The 22,052-nt window shown below is 41.7% G+C and overlaps 1 protein-coding gene across 2 annotated transcripts in view; it reads right to left on the bottom strand.

Moving 5' to 3' along the window:
• The window catches only part of pcdh15b (protocadherin-related 15b), a 1,349,261-nt gene that overhangs the window by 3,626 nt on the left and 1,323,583 nt on the right, over positions 1-22,052 (bottom strand). Inside the window, exons 34-37 of one of the 2 annotated variants that reach the window (XM_080205466.1) lie at positions 14,616-14,637; positions 14,417-14,455; positions 14,144-14,217; positions 8,583-8,718 (exon numbers count right to left, since the gene is read on the bottom strand). In XM_080205466.1, the coding sequence (XP_080061592.1) occupies positions 8,583-8,718; positions 14,144-14,217; positions 14,417-14,455; positions 14,616-14,637 (271 nt within the window). The remainder of the gene's footprint in view (positions 1-8,582; positions 8,719-14,143; positions 14,218-14,416; positions 14,456-14,615; positions 14,638-22,052) is intronic. The other variant, XM_080205467.1, reaches the window with a different exon arrangement.

Raw genomic sequence — 22,052 nt, 5'->3', positions numbered from 1 at the left:
GAAAACCTTCTGACATTCTGTTGAGGCCTTTGAATTATATACAGATTACCTGGATCAAAAACAAATCAACCAAAGCAATACTTTCCCTTTTTCATAATTAACTTGCATTTCTATAGTACTTTTAATAGAACAATGCTCCAAAATGCACCACGGAGGTAGCAGGAAAATAGACATTAAACCGGAGAGGGATGGATTAGGAATGACTGATTGACTTAAGGGATTTGAAAGCATGTTTTGAAAGGCAGAATTGGGTATGAAGTTGCAGAAGGAGTTCTACAGAGTGGGACCGAGGCTATAGAAAGCAGAACCATCCGTGATGATGGGAGGGAGCGAGAAGCAAGAAGAGGTCAGAACCTGTGAAACAGAGAGGTCATGGGAGTTGTCGAGCTGGAGGACACTAGAGAGAGAAGTGAATGAGACCAGGGTGATGGGGGTAGAATTTGGTGTCAGATAATATGGTGAACTGCACACAGTTTTCCAGCTGTGGTCTAATGAGCGTTTTGTACAGCCCCTTCATAACCTCCCTGCTCTTATAGTCTATGCCTCGTGCCTCATAAGCATTCGAAAACAACTTTTCTGTCTGTCCTGCAGCCTTCATGTATCTATGGACATGCACCCCAAGGTCACTCTAGTCCTCTGTACTTCCTAGCATTGTACCATTCACTGCATATTCCCTTGTTTTATTACTCCTCCCAAAATGAATCACATTTTCCACAGCACCAATTTCCATGTCACACCTCCTACTTTCACATCCAGATCATTAATGTACACTACAAACAGTAAAGGGCCCAGCACTGATCCCTGCAGTCCACCACTGGACACAGGTTTCCAATCACAATAATAACCTTCAACCATCACCCTCTGCCTCCTGTCACAAAGCCAATTATGGATCCAATTTGCCAAATTTCCTTGGGTCTTATGGGCTCTTACCTTGACCAGTTTCCCATACTGGACTTTCTCAATAGCCTTACTGAAGTCCATGCAGACTATATCAACTGCACTGCCCTCATCTATACACCTAGTCACCTCCGTGAAAAATTCAATCAAATCTGTAAGACATGATTTCCCCGGCAAAGTCATGTAGACTACTTCATTAATCCTTGCCTCTCTAAGTGGAGATTAATTCTGTTCTTCAGAATTTTTTCCAATTTTTTCCTACCACTGATTTTAGACTTACTGGCCTGTAATTACCTTGTTTTTCTCTACTTCCCTGCGTGTCAACAGATGATGAGGTGAAAATGTCAGAAAGGGAGGTAGCTTTACTAAGAAAAAACTTGCATTTATTTAGCCCATTTATGACTTCAGGGCATCCCAAAGCACTTTCAACTCAGTTAAGCACTTTTGAAGTGTAGACCCTATTGTAATTGTGATGTATATATATACATAATAAGTTGGGGTTTGGGGTATGGACTGCCCCTTTAAGAGTATGGGTCAGGTGACCCCTGGGCTGTTAGCTCTATCCAGTGTGGGACCTGTTGGGCAGTCTTAGACCTGACAGGGAATGAGTGCCCAACTTAAACAGCTTCCATTATTGAAGTATTCAAGCCGACCTCATGATTCTTCAGGCTTCTTAGTCCACAGGGGCATACATAATGGTAGTGTAGGAACTGCAGCAGCAATTTGTACACAGCAAGGTCCCACAGCAACTGAGTGATGTGATGTTGGTTAGATAATTTGTTTTTGTTATGTTGATTGAAGGATAAATGTTAGCTAGAACACAATTCAATGGGTGAGACCCCCATTGTTTGGTTTAGATTCCACCCTTAGGCTAAGCCTCTGGCTTAGAGGTGCTTTTTGTTAACCAAATAAACTAAATCAACACACTGTGGGATAAATTAAAGTTGCTGTTCCTTAAAGGGATTCTGAAGTAAAAGAATCTCAAGGTAAACTTCAAATATCAAAACAAAATGTGATTAGAGATGTCAATAAAACACCTCAGTCCCTGCAGTGCCCATCAGGTATGGCAGGCTTTGATGGTTCCAGCAGATCCCTTGCCAGGGACACCAAGCAGTGAACACAGTCGTGGAAGGGGGGCATTTATACAGAAGTGAGAGTGCAGTCAACTGAGCCAAGGACCTTTGAGAGAAAAGGTAGGTTTTAGTTAAGCTAGGATTTATTGAAAGCAGAGCCTTAGAGAGAGAGGGTTTCTTACAGTTGATGTGATGATGGCTTTTTAAGAGGTTAGGGAGAGCGCTTGAGGAAAGGGGGGTGATTACGATGTTGTCCACAATGGAGACCATGAAGAGAAGTTGGCGAATCAGGCATGTTATGGGAATGAGGTCAGGTGTGCAGGAGGACCAATGTTTGGACGAGGGTGTGAGTGAGGGATGGGTAAGAAGCCAGAGACAACCATTGGTTCCAAGCTAGAGTGGGAGGAGGACAAAAGAGTTCACTTAGGGATTAGGGGAAGGAAAATGTAGCAGTGGAACTTGGATGGGTGACTTGACAGCTATAATATCAGAAAAACATTGACAGTAAAGTTAGTGATGAAGAAATGTTAAAACACAAATCGTCAAAATTTGATGTTGAGTGATTTCAAAATTCTTTATGATTTCCAAACTTGGTAACACACACAGCAATCTTAGAAAATCAACGACATGCAGTAATGGAACCAAATGTGTTCTGATAAGACATCCAAATAAACTGATTCAAAATAAACATGCCAACATAAAACAAAAAAAAGAGTTTCATGGAAGGAAATAAATCATTCTGATCAATAAAAATGAAACAAACTCAAACCAAAACAAAATGCTGAAGAAACCGATTCTAATTTAATTATTTCAACTTAATGAACCTGCATTATCAGCACACAAGCAAAAATCATAGCAAACATTACAATCCAGTGTTATTACTTTATTGACTAAACAATAAATTAATTTAAAGAAACAATCACAGCAAATGTCAAAATCCACTCTGAGATAGTCTTTTTTTTTAAACACCTGTAATTCCTTTTAAAGTGTTGTTCCTGGTTCTGACAGCTCTTCGCTCTCTTCCCCTTGCAGAGTTCCTTGATCACTACTGTATTCATTATACTCTGAAGCTGTTCGTTTGCTTAAACTTTTACTCCGGCTCTTGGCACCACCCGCTTTTCTGTTCTGTGACTCAGAATAATCTGAACTTTCTGCCAACTGACTGTCAGTGCTCATACTTCTACTGCTAATACTGTTGGACATATTTTGTTGACTGACAGTTGTCCTGGATATTGTTCCATCACCGCCAGATTCGTCTTCACTGACCTCGTTTTCAACATCCTCATCCTCTGCTTCAGAGGTGGTGGCTTGGTCTTCATCCAATTCTTCCTCAATAATATCCTCAGTTTCACTGGTGAATGTTACTGAGGTACTTACACTGGTTCCTCTCGCTGAAAACATTCCACGTGAACTACTTTTGCTACTTCTTGTGGCAGATGTTCCTCTGCTGCTTCCACTTTGTTGAGTTGACAAACTTGACCTTTCTCTGTAACTACTTACATCTGTTGTTTTCTGACTAGTCTCACTATATGACATCAAGCTACTCTCTGTTGCTACTGATGTATCCCTGCTTAACATGCTTCCCTGGGACTCAGTTCTGAAACTTGTTGCCCCTGTTACTGTGCTGGTGGCAGCATCTTCATCAGATTCCTCAGATAGTTCATCAAAACTACGTGATGTGGATTCAATTTTGGATGATCTACTTGATACTGAATCTTGACCCTCAGTGCCAGATAATCTGCTTTGTGAAGTCTGTCCACTTCTGGAACTAGACTTTTCAGAGCTTTCACTTCTGGATTCTTCATCAGATTCAGATTCATCCTCTTTATCTTCCTCTGATTCCTCGTCCTCTGGCTCAGATTTTGTGCCGTCTTCTGTTGCATCTGACTCATCATCTTTTTCTTCATCTGAATCCACTGTACTTTCATTTGTTTCGTCTTGATCTAGTGTCACCCTAAGATAGTCTTTATCTTCCGTTTCTGATTGTTCAACACTACTCACTGACAAGTCATCACTTGACCTTTTGGAAGAATGACTTTCCTTCTGAAGGTCATCACTGTCTTCCTCCGACGCACTGCTCTTTTCCTCATCACTCTCTGCCGTGACGCTAATTGAGACTTTTGATTTTTTTTCTTTCTTTTCAGATCCACTACTTGTATGAGTTTCAGATCCATCTTCTTGTTCACTTCCAGCCTCACTGACAGAGCTTTGTGATTTACGCCTGGGCCCTGGTTGTTTCGAGATTTTGATACCCTTCGACATTTTGCCTGTTTTCTTTTTGTCTGCTGGCTCATCCGCTGTTGACTTCTGGAAGTAATTTCCATCAATAACCACACTTCCTGAGTCACCACTTATCACACTATCTCTGCTTTCTACATGGCGTGCAGAAACAAGCTTAGCGTAATTAGAATCCTTGCTTCCAACCTTTACTTTCTGAAGTATCATTGGAAATATTTTTGCTTTCTTCCATCGAGAGTGATAGGAGATGGAGGGCTCTGCAAGCTGCTCGCTGCCTGATTCTCGTTTGCTAGTATCTGTTGATAACTTACTAATCTGCACTACAGTCTTCAGCTTCTTCTTTCCTTCTGCACCCTGAATCTTTCCTGCTGCTGTTTCCCCCACAGCCCCACTTGGACCTAATGCATCACCCCTTGATGTCCCTGCTTCAGCCTGATCTCCTGCTTCTTGTGTGCTTTTCCTAACAGGACCTTTGCTTTGATGTATTCCCTGAAAGTATGAAAATGGAACTGATATTAAGCAATATAGGCAGAATTATCATGGACAAACAAACAAAGCACTTCAGTTATATGCATGGCACTCCACTCCATTAGTCACAGAACAAATAGATACTGGTATAGCATCTTTCATATTCTCAGTATTTTGCAATGCACTTTCCAACCAATGAATTATTCTTGAATGTTGCTATTGTAATGTAGGATAATAGGGCAGTCAAATTGCACATAAGACCTAACAATGGAACATCTGTCTTGTTTGATGTTGGTTGAGGGATAAATGTTTGCTGTGACAGTGAGGCAGTGCCTATCTTTCTCAAACCTAATGCTGGTCTTCTTAAAGATAGAGGAAATAAAGCTTCATGATATGATTTGTTGACACAAAGCACAGATTACACTGAAGGTCGACTACGCTCAATTCCTTCAACGTGTCAAAGAATTTAGAAATATTCTGTACGTGCTCAGTGATCAGACCACAAGAGGAAAGATGGAGGCCTTGAGAACTGTGCAGTAGAGCTTGCTAACATATTGTTCTTTGGGGTCCTGAGTCAGACTTCGCTCGATTTGCTGGGATCAAAATGTCTGCCTTTTATGAAGAGAAAAAAAAATGATCCAAAATTTAACAGAGCTTGAGATGTAGAAACTAAGGGAAGAAATTAAATTGTGAAGTAATGTGCTTATTGCAGGAAATATTGGATAAAGAAAATATAGTGTTGAAGAAAAACTGGATGAATGGTGCTAAAACATGCGTCTGATTTCTAGAGTGTTTCCAACAGACTGTTGGGGTCATTCACCCAAATAAAGTGCTTTTGTTATGATATGTTTCTTTGAGAGGATTTGAACTTTGGAATTAATATTGAGGGGCTGTTCATAGTCAAACTATTTAAAGATAAATTGAGCTCTAAAAGGTAAGGGTAGTGAAATCATGAAAGTAGAACATAGCATAGTTCAAATGTCCAATTACTTTTTCCTCCAAGACGGCCTTTCATAAAGCTCTTGGTTTGGGTTAGTTCATGGTGGAGCTGAGATTTGTAATTAAACTTGCGATCATTCAACCAACAAAAATTCTGTCATGTTTTAATATTCACAGTGTAAAAATACATCCAAAAATGCTTGCACAGATTGTAGTCCAAGGGTAGGATTCTCTGGCTGTCAGTGAACAGAGATTTAGCTGTGCACCAGATTCTCGGTCCTCTCTAACAGCACTGACGGGGTGTGAATGGCTGGAGAATTCTGGCCCAAGTTTTAGAACTGGTCTTTATAATTTATATGGTAACTTATGCATTGAATCATAGAATCCCTACAGTGCAGAGGAGACCATTCAGCCCATCGAGTCTACATCAATTCTCCAAAAGAGCACCTTACCTATAGCTGTAACTCCACACATTTATCCCTCTAATCCCCATAACCAACACATCTTGGGACACAATGAGGCAATTTAGCATGGCCAATCTACCGAACCTACATATCTTAGGGCACAAAGGGACAATTTAGCACGGTCAATCCACCTAACCTGTACATCTTTGACTGTGGGAGGAAACCAGAGTCCCCGTAGGAAACCCACACAGACACAGGGAGAATGTGCAAACTCCACATAGACAGTTACCCAAGGCTGGAATCAAATCTGGGTCCTGGGTGCTGTGAGGCAGCAGTGTTAACCTGTGTGCCACCGTGTCACCCCAACAGGGAATTGGAAATAGAAACATGGAAAATAGCAGCAAGAGTAGGCAATTCAGCCCTTTGAACCTGCTTTGCCATTCACTATAATCATGGCTGATCATTCAACTCAGTAACGTGTTCCCTTTATCCTCCCATATCCCTGATCCCTTTAACCCCAAGAACTATATCTAGCTCATTCTTGAAAACAAGCAATATTTTGGCCTCAACCACTTTCTGTGGTAGTGAATTCCACAGGCTCACCACTCTCTGGGTGAAGAAACTTCTCATCTCTGTCCTAAATGGTCTACTCCATATCCTTAGACTGTGATGCCTAGTTCTGGACTCCCCTGCTATCAGAAACATTCTTCCTGCATCTACCCTGTCTTGTCCTATTAGAATGTAAAGTAGTTAACAGAGTTGATTTTAAGTTTTGGAAATTTGATGGTAATATCTCAAAATCGGGTTGATAGGGTTATTGCCCCAATTCAGGCAGTTGAAGACAATGGGAGCATACGGATGAACGGCTGAAGTATTTACCCTTTCTGGATGATATGGCCTTATTTATCTGCAGGACCCAATGATATACATAGATACTTGATTGCTATTTTAGGATGGAACTGGTCAGAGTCTTTGGCATGTCTTTCCTGGCCAGTTCCACTGGAAAGATATCTAAAATGTTCAAAATTATTTTGTGGAATCTGGAAAAAATGGGGAATACTCTGACAATTTGTTCTGAGAATATTATGAGTCAAGGATATTGTATGAGACTAGAGTCACTTGTTGACCAGGACCGTTACATCTTTTCAATTACCGGAATAGCTCATTTCCTGACTCTCCAAATCCTGCCCACCATCTGCAAAGCACAAGCCAGGAGTGTGATAGAATACACTCCACTGGTTTGATGCAGATCTAAAAACATTCAAGAAGCTAGACACCATCAAGGACAAAGCAACCACCTGGATTAGCACCCTATCACTTTAAACATCCACTTCCGCCACCTGTGGTATGCAGTGTCTGCAATGTGTACCATTTATAAGGTGCATTGCAACAAATCACCAAGGCTCTTTCAGTAGCACCTTCCCAAACCACAAACTCTACCATCCAAAAGGGACAGGGAAGCAGGTGGATGGAAATACCAGCACCTGCAAGCTCCCCATCAAACCACATAGCATCCTGACTTGCAATTATATTGCCATTCCTTCATTGTTGCTTGGGTTGTACCTCAGTCCCTCATAGCAACGTGGATGTGCCTGCACCAGATGGACGGCAGCAGTTCAAGAAGTTGGAAGTTATCGGGTGGCACAGAGGCACAGTGGTCAGCACTGCTGCCTCACAGCGCCAGGGACCCAGGTTCAATTCCGGTCTTGGGTGACCATGTGGAGTTTGTACATTCTCCCTGTGTCTGCAGAGCCTCGTGGCACTCCAGTTTCCTCCCATACTCCAAAGGTGTGCCAGTTAGGTTAATTGGCCATGCTAAATTGCCCCTTAGACTCAGGGGGATTAGCAGGGTAAATACATGGGGTTATGTGGATGGGGCCTGGATGAATTGTTGTTGGTGCAGGCTTGATGGGCTGAATGACCTCCTTCTGCACTGTAGGGATTCTATTCTATAATAATTTAGGAACTAGAACTATTTGCTGGCTTTTCCCTTAACAAGCAAGTGTACTTTCCTTTTCTAAATACCAATTAGTGAACCAGTTAATATTTTACAACAGTTGAACAACTTCTACAAACATTTCTGCAGATTACAAGCCTTATTTAATTCTGTTCCGCAACTTTCCCCAGTGGGATCTGCATTCACAATCTCCTGGATTGTTAGCCCTGTCCCATAACCACTAGAACCTAGAGATTGGTGGAAAGGCTGAAGGGGGTTTATCTGCTTCTTTTATTCTTATTTTATCCATCATTATGAGAAAGTAAAATAAGTAAATGATGTTTCAGATATTGTGTATTGATTGACATGCTGATTAAAATCACGTTCTAATTTAATACATCTCAACAAAGCAGAGTGAATACATACATTAAAAAAATATGGAAAACACCAGCATTTCATCTCCTATGAAGATTTTAGTGTACCAACATAAAACACAGTGTGCCTGTTTTGAATTAATGTTGGCACTTCTTACTAAATCGTAGATGTTTCTCAATTTAAAATATTGCTCATCCGTAAAAAGCCATGTATAAAAACTGAAATGAAAAAAAGATTTCTGTATATAACTACCTCTGCATCTGCATTTGATCCCTGTGGACTGTAATAATAGCCACCATCATCTTCCATCACCACCTCTCCATAGTCATCATACATTCCGGATGGGGAGATTAATCTACGCCGACTTCCATACTGTGGCACTTCATACCTAGAATTGACATTAGAAGTTGATGCGTCATATTTTCTTATTTCAGGCAAAAAAAAAACAGATTCTAAAGGTACTTAAACTCTCAGTTTTTGTCAGACTGATCAGCAAAAGATGGTAGATGCAATCGAATGTTACTGCTTACTTAGGGTTTAGAGCAGATTTTAAAGTTCAGAGCTGATTTATTAGTGTCACAAATAGGCTTACAGTAACACTGCAATGATGTTACTGTGAAAATCCCCTGGTTACCACATTCCGGCACTTTTTCGGGTACACTGAGGAAGAATTTAGCTTGACCAATTTACCTAACCAGCACGTCTTTCTGACAGTGGGAGAAAATCGGAGCATCCGGAGCAAACTCAAGCAGACATGGGGAGAACGTGCAGCCTCCACACAGTGACCCAAGTTGGGTATCGAACCCAGGTCCCTGGTGCTGTGAGGCAGCAGCGCTAACCGTTGTGCCACTGTGCCGTGCTATTTTGCTGTAAATCTGACTTCTTGCGGAAGTCATAGCAAAAGCAGTGTGGTGTCTTATTGCTTAAGAAGTAAACTTCCACCAATTATAGATCACTTCTAATCTGATTAGCATGGCCAATTAACCTAACCCACACACCTTTGGAGTATGGGAGGAAACTGGAGCACCCAGGGGCTCCGCAGACACAGGGAGAATGTACAAACTCCACACAGTCACCCAAGGCTGGAACTGAACTGTAAATCTGACTTTTTGCAGAAGTTACAGCAGAAGTTATGTGTAGTTTCTTATTGCTTAAGAAGTAAACTTCCACCAATTATAGATCACATCATCTAATCTGCAATTTTGCACAACTTTTAAACATACAATGCAAAGCATATTTGAAGTAGGATCCAACAACATCTGTCCGCTATCTATGAGATATATGGTTCCATGATAAAGATGTTAGAAAATAAAACAAGTGGAAACAACAGTTATTAAACATCATGTAACCTTAGATAAGATGGATCATTTTTAAATAACTGCTAGTTTTCATGTATAACAAGAATAGCTAGCTACACTATATTATACAGGAATAGTGATAAATAACATGACAAAAGCAAAAACCTCATTTAAATGGTTTAATTATTCAGAGTCATCGCTCAGTGGTTTGCCTTTGAAGCATATTCAATTCAAACAATAACTGACATGCTCTTAAAAAACTCTGACAAATCAGACTGGCTGAATAAATCAAAGGCAAATTCAACTATTTTCCCAGTCTCATTTTTGTCAGGACAAAGCTCCAGATTTTTTTAAATCACGGCTTAAGTGTTACAATTTAGAAGACATCGACTGTTAGTTTTTACTTCATTTATGTTGTGCTGTTAAAACTTTACCTCTCTAATTAAGTTGAATCAAATTAATCATAGCATTAATAATGATGTCCAAGTACCAGTTTTTAATTTTAGCTGGACCTAGTTTGGGTCCCAGGAACAACAATTAAATGTGTTTATTTATATAGAATGCTGCAAAGAACATCTACACCATCAGAAAGGACAATTGATTTGTTCATACCGGTTTGGAAGGGCAAGGTCATGCAACATCTGGAATCATTGCTAACTGGATGGAAATTAGGGTGGAAATTTAATCTCGCACAGTGGCAGAAAATTGGTGATAACGGATCCACAACCTGGTAAGCACAGTATCGGATGTCCAGTTCCACCACAGTCAATGGAATTGGATATCAGTCATAGCAGGTGACAGAACGATATCATCCATTTGGTACCATGGCTCGAATGCAATTTCTACCCCGTAGACTTTGTTCCATTCAATGAAATTGTTATCAGATGCTGTTAGCCTTCTCAGCTTTATAAGGAGCCTAATAGTGAATTAATCTGACCAGTCAACATCAATCTCAGGCATTAACATCAATGGTAAATTTATTACCAGACTGCAGTTACCGCTGAATTACTGTGGTGTACTGAACTGCTTTTAATTCCAATATAATTCAAACTGTTTGACGACGTGAAGCTGCTTGGTGGGCCAAGTTTAGATATCATTAACTCTTATGCATACACTGGGTGGTAAACTCCAAACAGTTCTTGATGAGGAACAGAGGTAAAGGTTAAGAATTCATCTGGTTGCCTTGATGTCAGGGTATTGATCTCTGTGTTCTTACAGCATATTGCAGACAGAAAAGTGAATATCCCTGTAGCAGATAGCTGCATTCGAAGCAAACTGATGCTATCGCCGTTTCCTACATTTTCGGACCTTTTTTAAGTGAAGGTCTGAGTAGGCTTAAAATCTAAATCTCCTGAAGGTTAGGACAACATTGTACCTGTTGCTCACGTGACACCATTCTATTTGTGAGTAGGTAATTGCAGACTTGGAGTGAAATCGCTTCCATATATCAATCATTACTGATAACCCAGTACATGATTAGCTCATTACTCCGCGGAGCGTAATTATTTCTTCACCCTTGCAATTTTATCTTTCTTCACTTACAAATGCAGGTTAGCTGCACTAAGATGAAGTCAATGTAAATGGCACCTTTATGATGGGGTGACAGATACAATGCGGGCTTGGGGGCTTACCATTCCATCAATGGTAACACAAACATTGTTGAGAACACAAACATTTTGTGCCTGAATGCATGGATGATTATTGAATCCTGTTTGCGCTGCTTTGGTTACCTTGAAACCCCATAACAGAGGAGAAATACAATGTTGGGTTGCAATAGAAATGAAAGAAAAAAGACTGAGGCATGCACATGCGGAGAGCATCCTGTCACATCGTGTTAGGTGGACCATGCACTCGTTGGCGGGTGTAGATGGCTATCCACCTTGAATTTGCAAAGACTGGTTACCGAATATTGACAGCTTGCCAGTGAGAGATCTGATCATATCAAGGGGGATACGGAGATTCTCAGCCTCCTAATGTCCTATCTTTGCTTGAGAAATGGTCGACCATTGGAGAGGGAACAGATGGACACGCTTTCGACGCCCATTTGCCCCCTGGTTAAACTTTCACACAGGCCTTGAAATCAAGGTCCGATAACTTTACCCAAATTAGCTAGGAGGTTGCTCAAGTGTGTTAGTGGAAGTTCAGGGGCAATTTTAGGGCCCTGATTTGAATTTTAAAATGATTCTAAACCATTGCATGTCTCGTATGCTTGTCACAGTCATTGGGCAGGCTGCTCAGGAAAAGATACATTTCCAACACAAAACAAATTTTTTTTTCTATGGATAGGGAGAGCTTTCCTGCCTGTTTCAGTGACCAAGCATGGGACATATCCCACCATTCCCAACCCCACCCCCTCCATCTCCCCAATCTATCACTAGTATCACCCACTTTGCCAGAAGGCAGTATCTGTTAGATGGTCCAGTGTAGACTGCAGATGTGTCTGGATCATCTGGTGGGTGACAAAGCAGAGGCATTCATTGCTGAATGCACGAACAGGTACATGGTGTCGGCTACAGAGGGAACTTGCTCTCTAAGTTGCAGCATGGATCTAATGGCAAAGTAGATGGAGGAGTCTAGCAGCATGGCACATTGACCAGCAAAATCACACCCACTTTAGATGGCACAAGCTGAAGACACACTCCTTGAGGCTTGTGATCACTTCTTTGACAGCTAAGTGTTTCTTGACTCTTTAGAACTTTTATTTAAGGCTGGCAGTGTAGTTGTATGTACGTCTTAACTTCAGCTTCACTTCAGCACTTCCTCCAGTGATCCTGCCGGCTCTCCTCTCCCTCCCGACATATCCAGTACCCTGAGTCCTGTGCCTCTACCTCCCCTGCATATCCAACACACCTTCCCCAACCCCCGTCCCTTACACCTGACTCTTTTCCACCCCAGCTCCTTACTTCTGCTGATGCCAGAAACAGCATTTGATGGGCGGACTTTTTCCCTTCCATCAACTGGTTTTGATTCTGCCAGCATCGGTACTGAGGAGCCAGGGTGGAGAGAAGTCTGGTTTTGCTGGAGGAGGTAGAGGCTTGGGAGTGGCCAGTGGGTATGGCATCGGGGTGGGAGGAGCCGGGAGTGCTGCCAGAGAGCTGAGCGCTGGTGAGGGACAAGTCAGGGTGACAGGGTGGGAGTGGTTCAATGGATTCGGAGGAGTTGTTGGGGGGGGGCGGGGGTGTTGCCAGTAAGAAGTGAACTTAGAGTCTCAGAGGTATATTTTAACATTTACATTATTTAGAGGGATGCACAAGCAGCACAAAAAATCCAGACGTGCCAAACTACAATGGAGCATTTTGTTAATAACATCCATATGAGGCCTAGATCTGAAAACATTTCCAGCCTGTGCCATTAGGTTGGTGCACAGAAAGAGAAGCATGGAAAATGGGAGCAGGAGTAGGTCATTTGACACTTTGAGCCTGCTCCACTATTCAATATGACCATAACTCAATCTCAAACTCAACGCCATATTTCCACACCCTCCCCATAACCCTTGACATCGTCAATCTATCTGTGCATTTCCTTCTTAAATATATTCAGTGATTTGGTCTTCACATCCTTTCGCCTTCTGTAGAGAATTCCACAGGTTCACCACCCTCTGAGTGAAGAGATTTCTCCCCATCTCAGCACTAAATGGCCTTTTTCTTGAGAATGTCACCCCATATTCTAGATGCTGCCCTCCCCCCCATCTCCCACACCCCTCCCCAAGCCAGAGGATACATCATTCTTGCATCCATATAAAACTTTTGTTTATAGTTTTTTAAAAAAAATCTATAGGTGGCATGTGGCACTGCTGCCTCACAGCACCAGGAACCTGGGTTCAATTTTGGGCTTGGGTCACTGTCTGTGTGGAATTTGCACATTCTCCCCATGTCTGCATGCAAAATTATACCTGTTCTGGGCTAAGTTCCAATAGCTCTGCCCTTTTCTACTGCACTCCAGCTGCCTGCCTTGAAGTAGAAATTCCCACTACCCCAGTGTCAGGCCCTAACGTATTTTACTGATAAGTTGAGGTCTTACCATATTGTATGTCTACACATGTGTGAAAAATATCACAGTTTTGCAATTAATGGCTTTCTAATGGAGGCTGTCGACCCATTCTGTTCTGAATGTGTGATTAAACAAAACAATCACAGGACACCAAGTGTTAATGTTAACTTTCAAAAGAGGTGACGGGCGCCCATTTTAAAAGACCAGCCTGAAAATTGAATATGGCAGTCAAAATGGCTGCCCAAAGAGCCTACCAAACTCAGGTGAGAAATGAGAAGTTAGTGAATCCTCCACTGTGTTTCTCCTGGGCATGGTCGCTGAGTGAAAGCTTCCATTGCAAGACAATTAAAAAAAAGGATGGCTCAATTTAAAACAATCAGTTATGATCTGTAGAGCCTTAACCTATACACATTATACATTCAGAGCCTCAGATGTTCTCCTCCTAATCTCTCTTGGTAGGGTTTTGAGAAGATAAACTCGATAGGCTGTTAAAAATTTCTAAAAGCTTCACACAGAAGAGCTTACCCAGGCTCATAATTGTAGTAATCCTGTGCATAGTAGTCCTGACCAGGATCAATGCCCGATTCCATGGAGAGTTCCTGTCATTCAGATAAGGACCATAATGAGTATTTGTGTTCATGTGTGACCGAATTAATCTTTTGTTATCAGTCACCAGAAATGCAAATCAAGAAACAGACAAATAATTGGAAGCGTGGATATTCTGAACGCAGATATGTATATCTGTTAACTCGTGGGAAGTTTTTGATTAATTATTAACACAAAGACAGACTATTGTACCTCAGGTCTGAGAAGTGAGGGCCTCAGTAATTGCTGTTGCTGGCAAAGAGATGTAAGGGAAAAAAAGAACAAAGAGGAGGAGGTGGTAAAAGAGGTAAATATTGGATTTTCTTCAGATGAGTTTTAAACATCAGTTATCTGAAGTAATAAGACATACAAGAAGATGAACCATCAGCAAAAATATACAGGAGATTCTTACCTCCTGTTGTCCATAGCCCCTCCTGCAAAGAATTGCATAGAGATAACATGTTTTAAAATGTCATCAAAATTTAAGTTGAAACCATTAAAAAGATACTAATGTGCTGTGGTTATTAACTAATAGCATTAAAGTTGCAGTTCAACCTTTAACATCACTAATATAAAAGTGAAGCTTTCACATTGTTATAGTAATCATTTGTGCCTCATTCTAGCTCAGAGGATAGTGTGGTAGATTGCATTAGCATGCAATTGACATAAACAGCTCTGCCACCCTGGAGCGACGTGACCAATATGCCTGGCAGCCATCATAATTTTTTTAAAAAATGATTAAAATCTGGACTTATCTTACAACTGTAAAGTTAAATACTATTTAAACATTTTACTAGAAAAACCTAATTTAAGAGAATTATTATATTATCTTATGAGGAGCCAGTATTGTCTCTCTCTCTCTTCAGGATCCATGCCCTAATGGCAATCGTGAGCTGCAGTGTCCATTGTCAGGCTTGCCAAAGTGCTGTAGTGGTTTGTCATGAGCCTTCTGCAGGTTTTGGCTGAGCAGGAGACCTTCCCACTCTTACTGCCTGCCATGGGCGATTTGCAGTTGGATAATCAACACGTTTGGCTACTTCATGGATGTACCTTCATTCACCATCGTGGAGTGGGACTTGAATCTAGAGCTCTGTTCCAGAGGTAGGAATGCCTTCGACTGCGCCACAAGATACCCAGAGCTGATACGAATTCTTAGAAAAGTTATGGCTGAGTAAAAGCTGCTCTTTAGTTTGTCCTGAATTCCTATACACCCCAGACTCATTTGTATTTTTGGCATTGTACTTCTTTTATAGGGAACATTACCAAGTGGTACAATGCAACCTTCTATCCAGAAAAATATTAAAAGGACTCTCAAATGGGTAACCATGACAAAGAAACGTATGGGGAGTATGATTTAGTCTATCCATACGAGTGAAAAGTCCTGATTTAGAAGTGCAATAATCCTCTGTGCTTTCTCAGAACAATCTCACATTACACTGAATATCTTAGTACTGGAAGCTTGTGAACAGTGTTGTGTACAATGCTTTCCACCAAATAAAAACAACACAACATCTTGGGAAATTATAAATTGCAACAACTCAAATTATGTTTCGCAATTAGCTTGTGTGATTTACATTTAAAAGGGAAACAGAAACAACAAAAAAAGGTGCACAGTATTTCAGGAAAAAAACATTTGGGCACACAGGGGAGGAATAGAGAAGCATGATTGATGATTTATTGTACTGAATAAAGTCACAATCTGCATAGGCTAAAAATTAGAATTCAGTGCCAGCGTATGATGATCAAAAGCAAATTACTCCAATTGTCCTCTGATGTGAAAGTAATGAGGAATTAATATGTAGATTTATCAAGGGGGATAATTTGAGGTTTACAAAAAGGCTACTTAATATTATCTTGCATCTGGCATCTCAGAACAGTGATGCACTTAATTCTTTTGCAAGGCTACAGCAGATAATTTTATTATGCTAACCAATGCACAAAACTTGAAGGATGCTTTAATTGTTGCACTCTGCTGTTTAACCAGTCAATCAAATTTTAACCCTTCACTGCTAAAAGGCAAAAAACAACCTTCTGCATTGGTTAAAAAAGTACAGCTCACGTGATTTATCTTTAGGATTTGATACACAAGGCCAGAGTTCTCCAGTCGATCACGTCGGTGGGATTCTCTGATCCCACTGGTGGTTCACATCTTGATGTAGAGATGCCAATGCCGAATCATCGACGTGGATGACATCATCTCACGTGAGAACACCATCCGCCAGGTACACGGTACATACTGTCGCAACTCGGCCAACATTGTCTACCTAACACGCTGCAGGAAAGGATGTCCCGAAGCATGGTACACTGGGGAGACCATGCAGACGCTACGACAACGGATGAATGAACATCACTCAACAATCACCAGGCAAGACTGTTCCCTCCCTGTTGGTGAACACTTCAGCGGTCATGAGCATTCGGTCTTTGATCTTCAGGGAAGCGTTCTCCAAGGCGGCCTTCACAACACACAACAGCGCAGAGTTGCTGAGCAGAGACTGATAGCCAAGTTCTGCACATGAGGACGGCCTCAACCGGGGTCTGGGGTTCATGTCGCCCCCATAACTTTCCTGGGCTTGTAAAATCTCACTTACTGTCCTGTCTGGAGACAATACACATCTCTTTAACCTATGCTAATGCTATCTCCACTCACATTGTCTGCATCTTTAAGACTTGAATAGCAGGTTAGCTGCAAAGGCTTGCTTTCTAATCAGTAACCTGTAAACTGTGTGTGCCTCTATGTGCCATTCTCTGATCAGAACCTTCCACACACCTGATGAAGGAACAGCGTTTCCGAAAACTTGTGGAATTACTATCAAATAAACTGGTTGGACTTAAACTTGGTGTTTGAGACTTCTTACTGGGTTCATGCTTTGCCATGGGCTTCCCGGCTGCATGGTGTGACTTTGACTAGAATTCCAATCGACAGCGGCAGGACCTGAAGACCTCGCCATTGAGAAAAACCCTGAGGGGAGGCCAGAGAACCTAACTGTTACTTTGAGAGGATTCTCTGGTTTCACTGGCAGCACAATTTCTGTTGCAGGTTTCCCAGCAACCTAGGGTGGCTTCAATGGGAATTGAATGGGATGGATAGGATAGAGGTGGAGAGACTCTTCCTGCTCAGAAAGGACAGTAGGACTAGGGGGCACAGCCTCAAGGTAAAGGGGGGGCGGTTTAGAACGGAGTTGAGGAGGAACTTCTTCACTCAAAGGGTGGTGAATCTCTGGAATTCTCTGCCCGTTGAAGTGGTGGAGGCTACCTCGCTAAATATTTTTAAGACGCGGGTTGATGGGTTTTTGATAAGCGAGGGGATTAAGAGTTATGGGGAGAGGGCGGGAATGTGGAGCTGAGCCACGACAGATCAGCCATGATCTTATTGAATGGCGGGGCAGGCTCGAAGGGCTAGATGGCCTACTCCTGCTCCTATTTCTTATGTTCTTGACGGTGGCGGGACTGGACAATCGTACCAGCAGTGAAGGCACACTACCTCACTCTGCCAAGAAAAGTGCTGAGGGGAGGCCAGAGAATCTTGCCCGCTGATTGCTTTGACATGCAATGTACATCAATTTGACATTTGCTAAAGATTATTTCTGGCCAGAGATTAGGCATTCTGCTGCATTTATTGTGGGTGTTTTAGCGCTGGGAACCAGATCAATATCACACTGGTCTGGTAAAGTTTAGAAGTTACAACAGGTAATATTTCATGTAAAAATTTAATTATATAAACAATAAAGGTATCTGAATATTTAGACTCCTTTTTTTCCCAAACATTCTGTCTTTTTCTCCTCTCTTCTGTTAGAAAGTTGAAGCATTACGGCTGGGGTTGAAAAATGTAAAATAGAAGTTATGAAAAATTGGGAAGCAGTGACTTGGTTTTGCTCAAACTTGGAGGGAAACAATCGAGTGACAGGGGAAACCTCAGGGCTATCATTCCTCTGAGGCCTGGTGAAGGATAAGTTTGAATTGAAGACAATGCAAACTGCCTAGATCTGATCACAGTAGGGCTATCAGGAGGAGGAATCTGGGTGGTGCATTAGGAATTGGGAGAGCAGCAAATCAAAGTGGCAACCATGGATAAGGCCAAAACTTTCAAAGTGATTGGCTGGATTTTCGTTCCAGAGATGGGTAGCAGATGTCAGGAAATTTCCAAGATTGCTGTGCCTGTTTCAGGATTCCTATTTCACCGTCCCTGCAAAGATTTTGGAGGCGTTGAGGCAGGCTAGTTAAGAGGCCAACCTCAGTGCTCCAGGACTGTGTCCCAGTTGTAATCAGAAATCAGAATAAATCAGAAACAGCCTTCACCCATAATCACCATGTCTCATCCTTGCTAACACATGCCACCCACCTGCTCCCCATAGCCCCACATATTCTCCCTGTCAACCAATGTCTCTCTTCTCATTCTCAAAGCCTCAGTGCGTGTTCTTGGCTGAGAGCCCAGGCATCCATTAGAATGTTGACACAGCTGCACCCAACATAAAATATTATTTGATTGACATCTCTCGCTCTGTGACTAAAGCAGTCAATTGAACAATGTTGATTTTTATAAGATAAAGAGGTGTCAAACACTTGTACTTTCTGCTATTGAAACTTTAAAAATCTGGATGATTGACACTTTTCTCTAGCTGTAGTAATAACTATTTTCTTTGATAAAGTTAAAAGTTATGAATGAACAACTAATTTTTAAAAGTTTTTCCAAACATGCTACTGGTATTGTAGGGTTCCTATACATTGGAAGTACAATAGATTGGCATGGGGGTATGATGGGCATGGGGTGGATGGAGTGACATATGTTGGCATGGCATGTAAGGGAAACCTGGGGGGTGAGTGGAAGGACATAGGCTGGCAATAGGGCATGGCAATGACCTTTTGAACTTACCTTTCAAAAGGTTCTTTCACCGAGACAATAGTTTCATAACACCTCAGCAGGGCCGTGAGCTCCTTGAAAAGCTGGCTCAACTCCATGAAGATTGTGGGAGATTAGAAGATGTGCATTGCCCACAATGGAGCTGAAGTTATGAACTAAGTATCTAACTTTAGGTGTGGAAAAAATAAAACAGACTCAGACTTTGATGCCCTCCATTTACACTTTAGTTTTTACTTGAATAAAGTTACCTCAGTAATTATTGTTATATAACTTATGAAAGTGAAGAGCTTGATAAGGAGAATTAAGGGACAGTCTGAATATATGAGAGTCATTTGCATTACTGTGTTACTCTTTGCAATCCTGTTTCACTAATTAAATGTTACTTTGACTGATCATCTAATGTTCTTGAGAAAAGCAAATGATGCATAATGGCACACACTTTGAATATGTGCAGACAATTACAAAGGTACATTCCAATTCAGTTGCATGACTCAGAAAGTTTAAATTGGACTACTTATGAGTTTGTAACTACTTAACAGTCAGGTGATAATGTGCCAGAGAGCCCTCTCTGCTGCAGAATGAGAGCAGAATGCACCTATCCCAAATTGTGAAGGTGAGTCATTAGTACCATCTGCAGCATCTGCCCAAATGAGATTGATTACCTACTCAGTCATCAATGAGTACTGGTCGTCACATGGTCCATATTAGAAGCTGAGTCTGCTCTTACCATGAATGCATACTGCTAAGCCTTATTAGGAAGTGTACTGGAAAACTTCCCCATACTTACTCTAGATCCGCCCTGAGCTCCTCACCAAGATTTCCCAGTCCCCGATCCATGGGGCATAATCCCAACAAAATCTGTCACTTTGGTTCTTCCTTGGAAGCAAAGCACAAGGGGCATACAGCACAACGGAGGAATTTCAGCCGCTGGAATTTTAACTGATTGCGTTAACCACCCGCGTAAACACTTGTGGTGCAGAATTTGAGACATTAGTGTGGGAATATAGGATCATAGAATCCATACAGTGCAGAAAGAGGCTATGCTGCCCATTGAGTTTGCACTGACAATAATCCCACCCAGGTCTTATCCCCATAACTCCATGTAAATATTCTACAAATCCACCTGACACTAAGGGGCAATTTAGAATGACCAATCAACCCAAACTGCGTATCTTTGGAGTGTTGGAGGAAACCAGAGCATCTGGAGGAAACCTATGAAAACACAGGGAGAATGTGCAAACTCCACAGACAGTGACCCAAGCATGGAATCAAATCTGGATCCTTGGTGCTATGAGGCAGCAGTGCCAACCACTGTATCACATACCATCCTTAGATTAAAAAAAACTATGAACAAATATTTGATATGGATGATTACAATAGTGAATAAAAATTGAAACAGTTTGCGTGGATAAGAAACAAAGCTCATGGAGATTGTGCATTAAATGTGGTGGGTCTAAATAGTCTGCTGTGACCTATTTCAAGCCATATGTTTGTTTAGGATGAATACAGGGGAGAAGGACTAAAGACGTGAAAGTTACAAGAAGGGAGGATTCAGTTTTGGAATATCTGAGCCAGTTTTTGTGCAAACAGCAGAAATTGAATAACTGGAAACTTCTGTCAGCAAGTAGTTGAATTGAAATGGCTGACAGGATATAACCTCTATAGCTGCGGATGCTGAAATGGTTGAGATAGAGCACGTGGAGCTTAACATTGTCTTTGCTCCAAAATATCGATCCAGGAATCCTCCCTCTCTTATTTTTTGGTAAAATGGTGATGGTGCAGAGGGAGCAGACTTACACTGCAACGACCCTTAAAGCACCGCAACTGAATTTGAGGAGGATGCAATCATTTAAAGATGAAGTTATATCAAAGAATCCCTATAGTGTTGAAGGAAGTTTTTCAACCCATCGAGTCAACATTGACTCTCCAAAAGCACATCTTGCCCATCCCATCACCATAAACCTGGTCATTTACCCTACTAATCCACCTCACCTACACATCTTGGGATACTAAGGGTCAATTTGGCATGGCCAATCTACCTAACCTGCACATCTTTGGACTATGGGAGGAAACGGGAGCGCCCGGAGGAAACCCATGCAGAGAGAATGTGCAAACTCTACGCAGACAGTCCCTCAAGGCCAGAATTGAACCCGGGTCCCTGGTGCTGTGAGGTAGCAGTGCCAACCACTTGCTGTCTTTATGTAAACCGAAAATGCTTTCATTTGTTTCTTCTACAAGGGCAGAAGCAAAAGTTAAAAAGAATGATGAATTCATCCATAGAGGCAGTGAAGAGAATTTATGTGACACAGCAGCGCCCAAATTCTCTGTGACCTTCTTCTCTTTTCGTTAGCCTAGAAAATGCCACACACACAGACGATAGATTGTTTACTCTATCAGTGTTTCAGGAAAGGTGGAATCTCACAATCATCCTATTCTCTCTGTAACATTTCTAAGAGTTAGTCAGCTTCAAGAATTAGATGGAGGTGAGTTAGGAAGAATGGATGAACTTGATGTGAATTAATGTATGGCAAACAGAATTTTGAATGAGCACAAGGATGGAAAATGGGAAGCCAATCAGGGACACATTAAAATAGTCAAGTCTGTAGGCAATAAAGATATGGATGAGGTTTCAGAGTAATTTCGGATGCAGGGATGGAACAGGGAGGTAGAAGAAGATATTCTTGCTGATAGAATGGACATGTGGTCAGAAGGTCACCTTGTGGTCAAAACAAATAGTGAGATCATGAACGGTCTGATTTAACTACAGACAGTGGCTAAGGGAAGGATGGAATCAATGGCCAGGGAACAAAGATTTTGGCACGGACCAAAGATACGGGATAGGTTGACCAGTCCCGCCTGCTGCAGGAATCATTGCGGATGGGATTGGAAATTTAATGGACTGCTTAAAAGGCCCATTGGCCTCAGGCAGGAATTTCCATTCTTGGGTGGGTACAAGCAGAAAATCGCATCCAATGTCTTCAGTCTTCCCAA

This window comes from Carcharhinus amblyrhynchos, chromosome 17, assembly GCF_965287045.1.
Source record: "Carcharhinus amblyrhynchos chromosome 17, sCarAmb.v2.hapA, whole genome shotgun sequence".
In the NCBI taxonomy this organism is placed as follows: Eukaryota; Metazoa; Chordata; class Chondrichthyes; order Carcharhiniformes; family Carcharhinidae; genus Carcharhinus; species Carcharhinus amblyrhynchos.
This window is presented reverse-complemented; position numbering and strand designations above follow the sequence as displayed.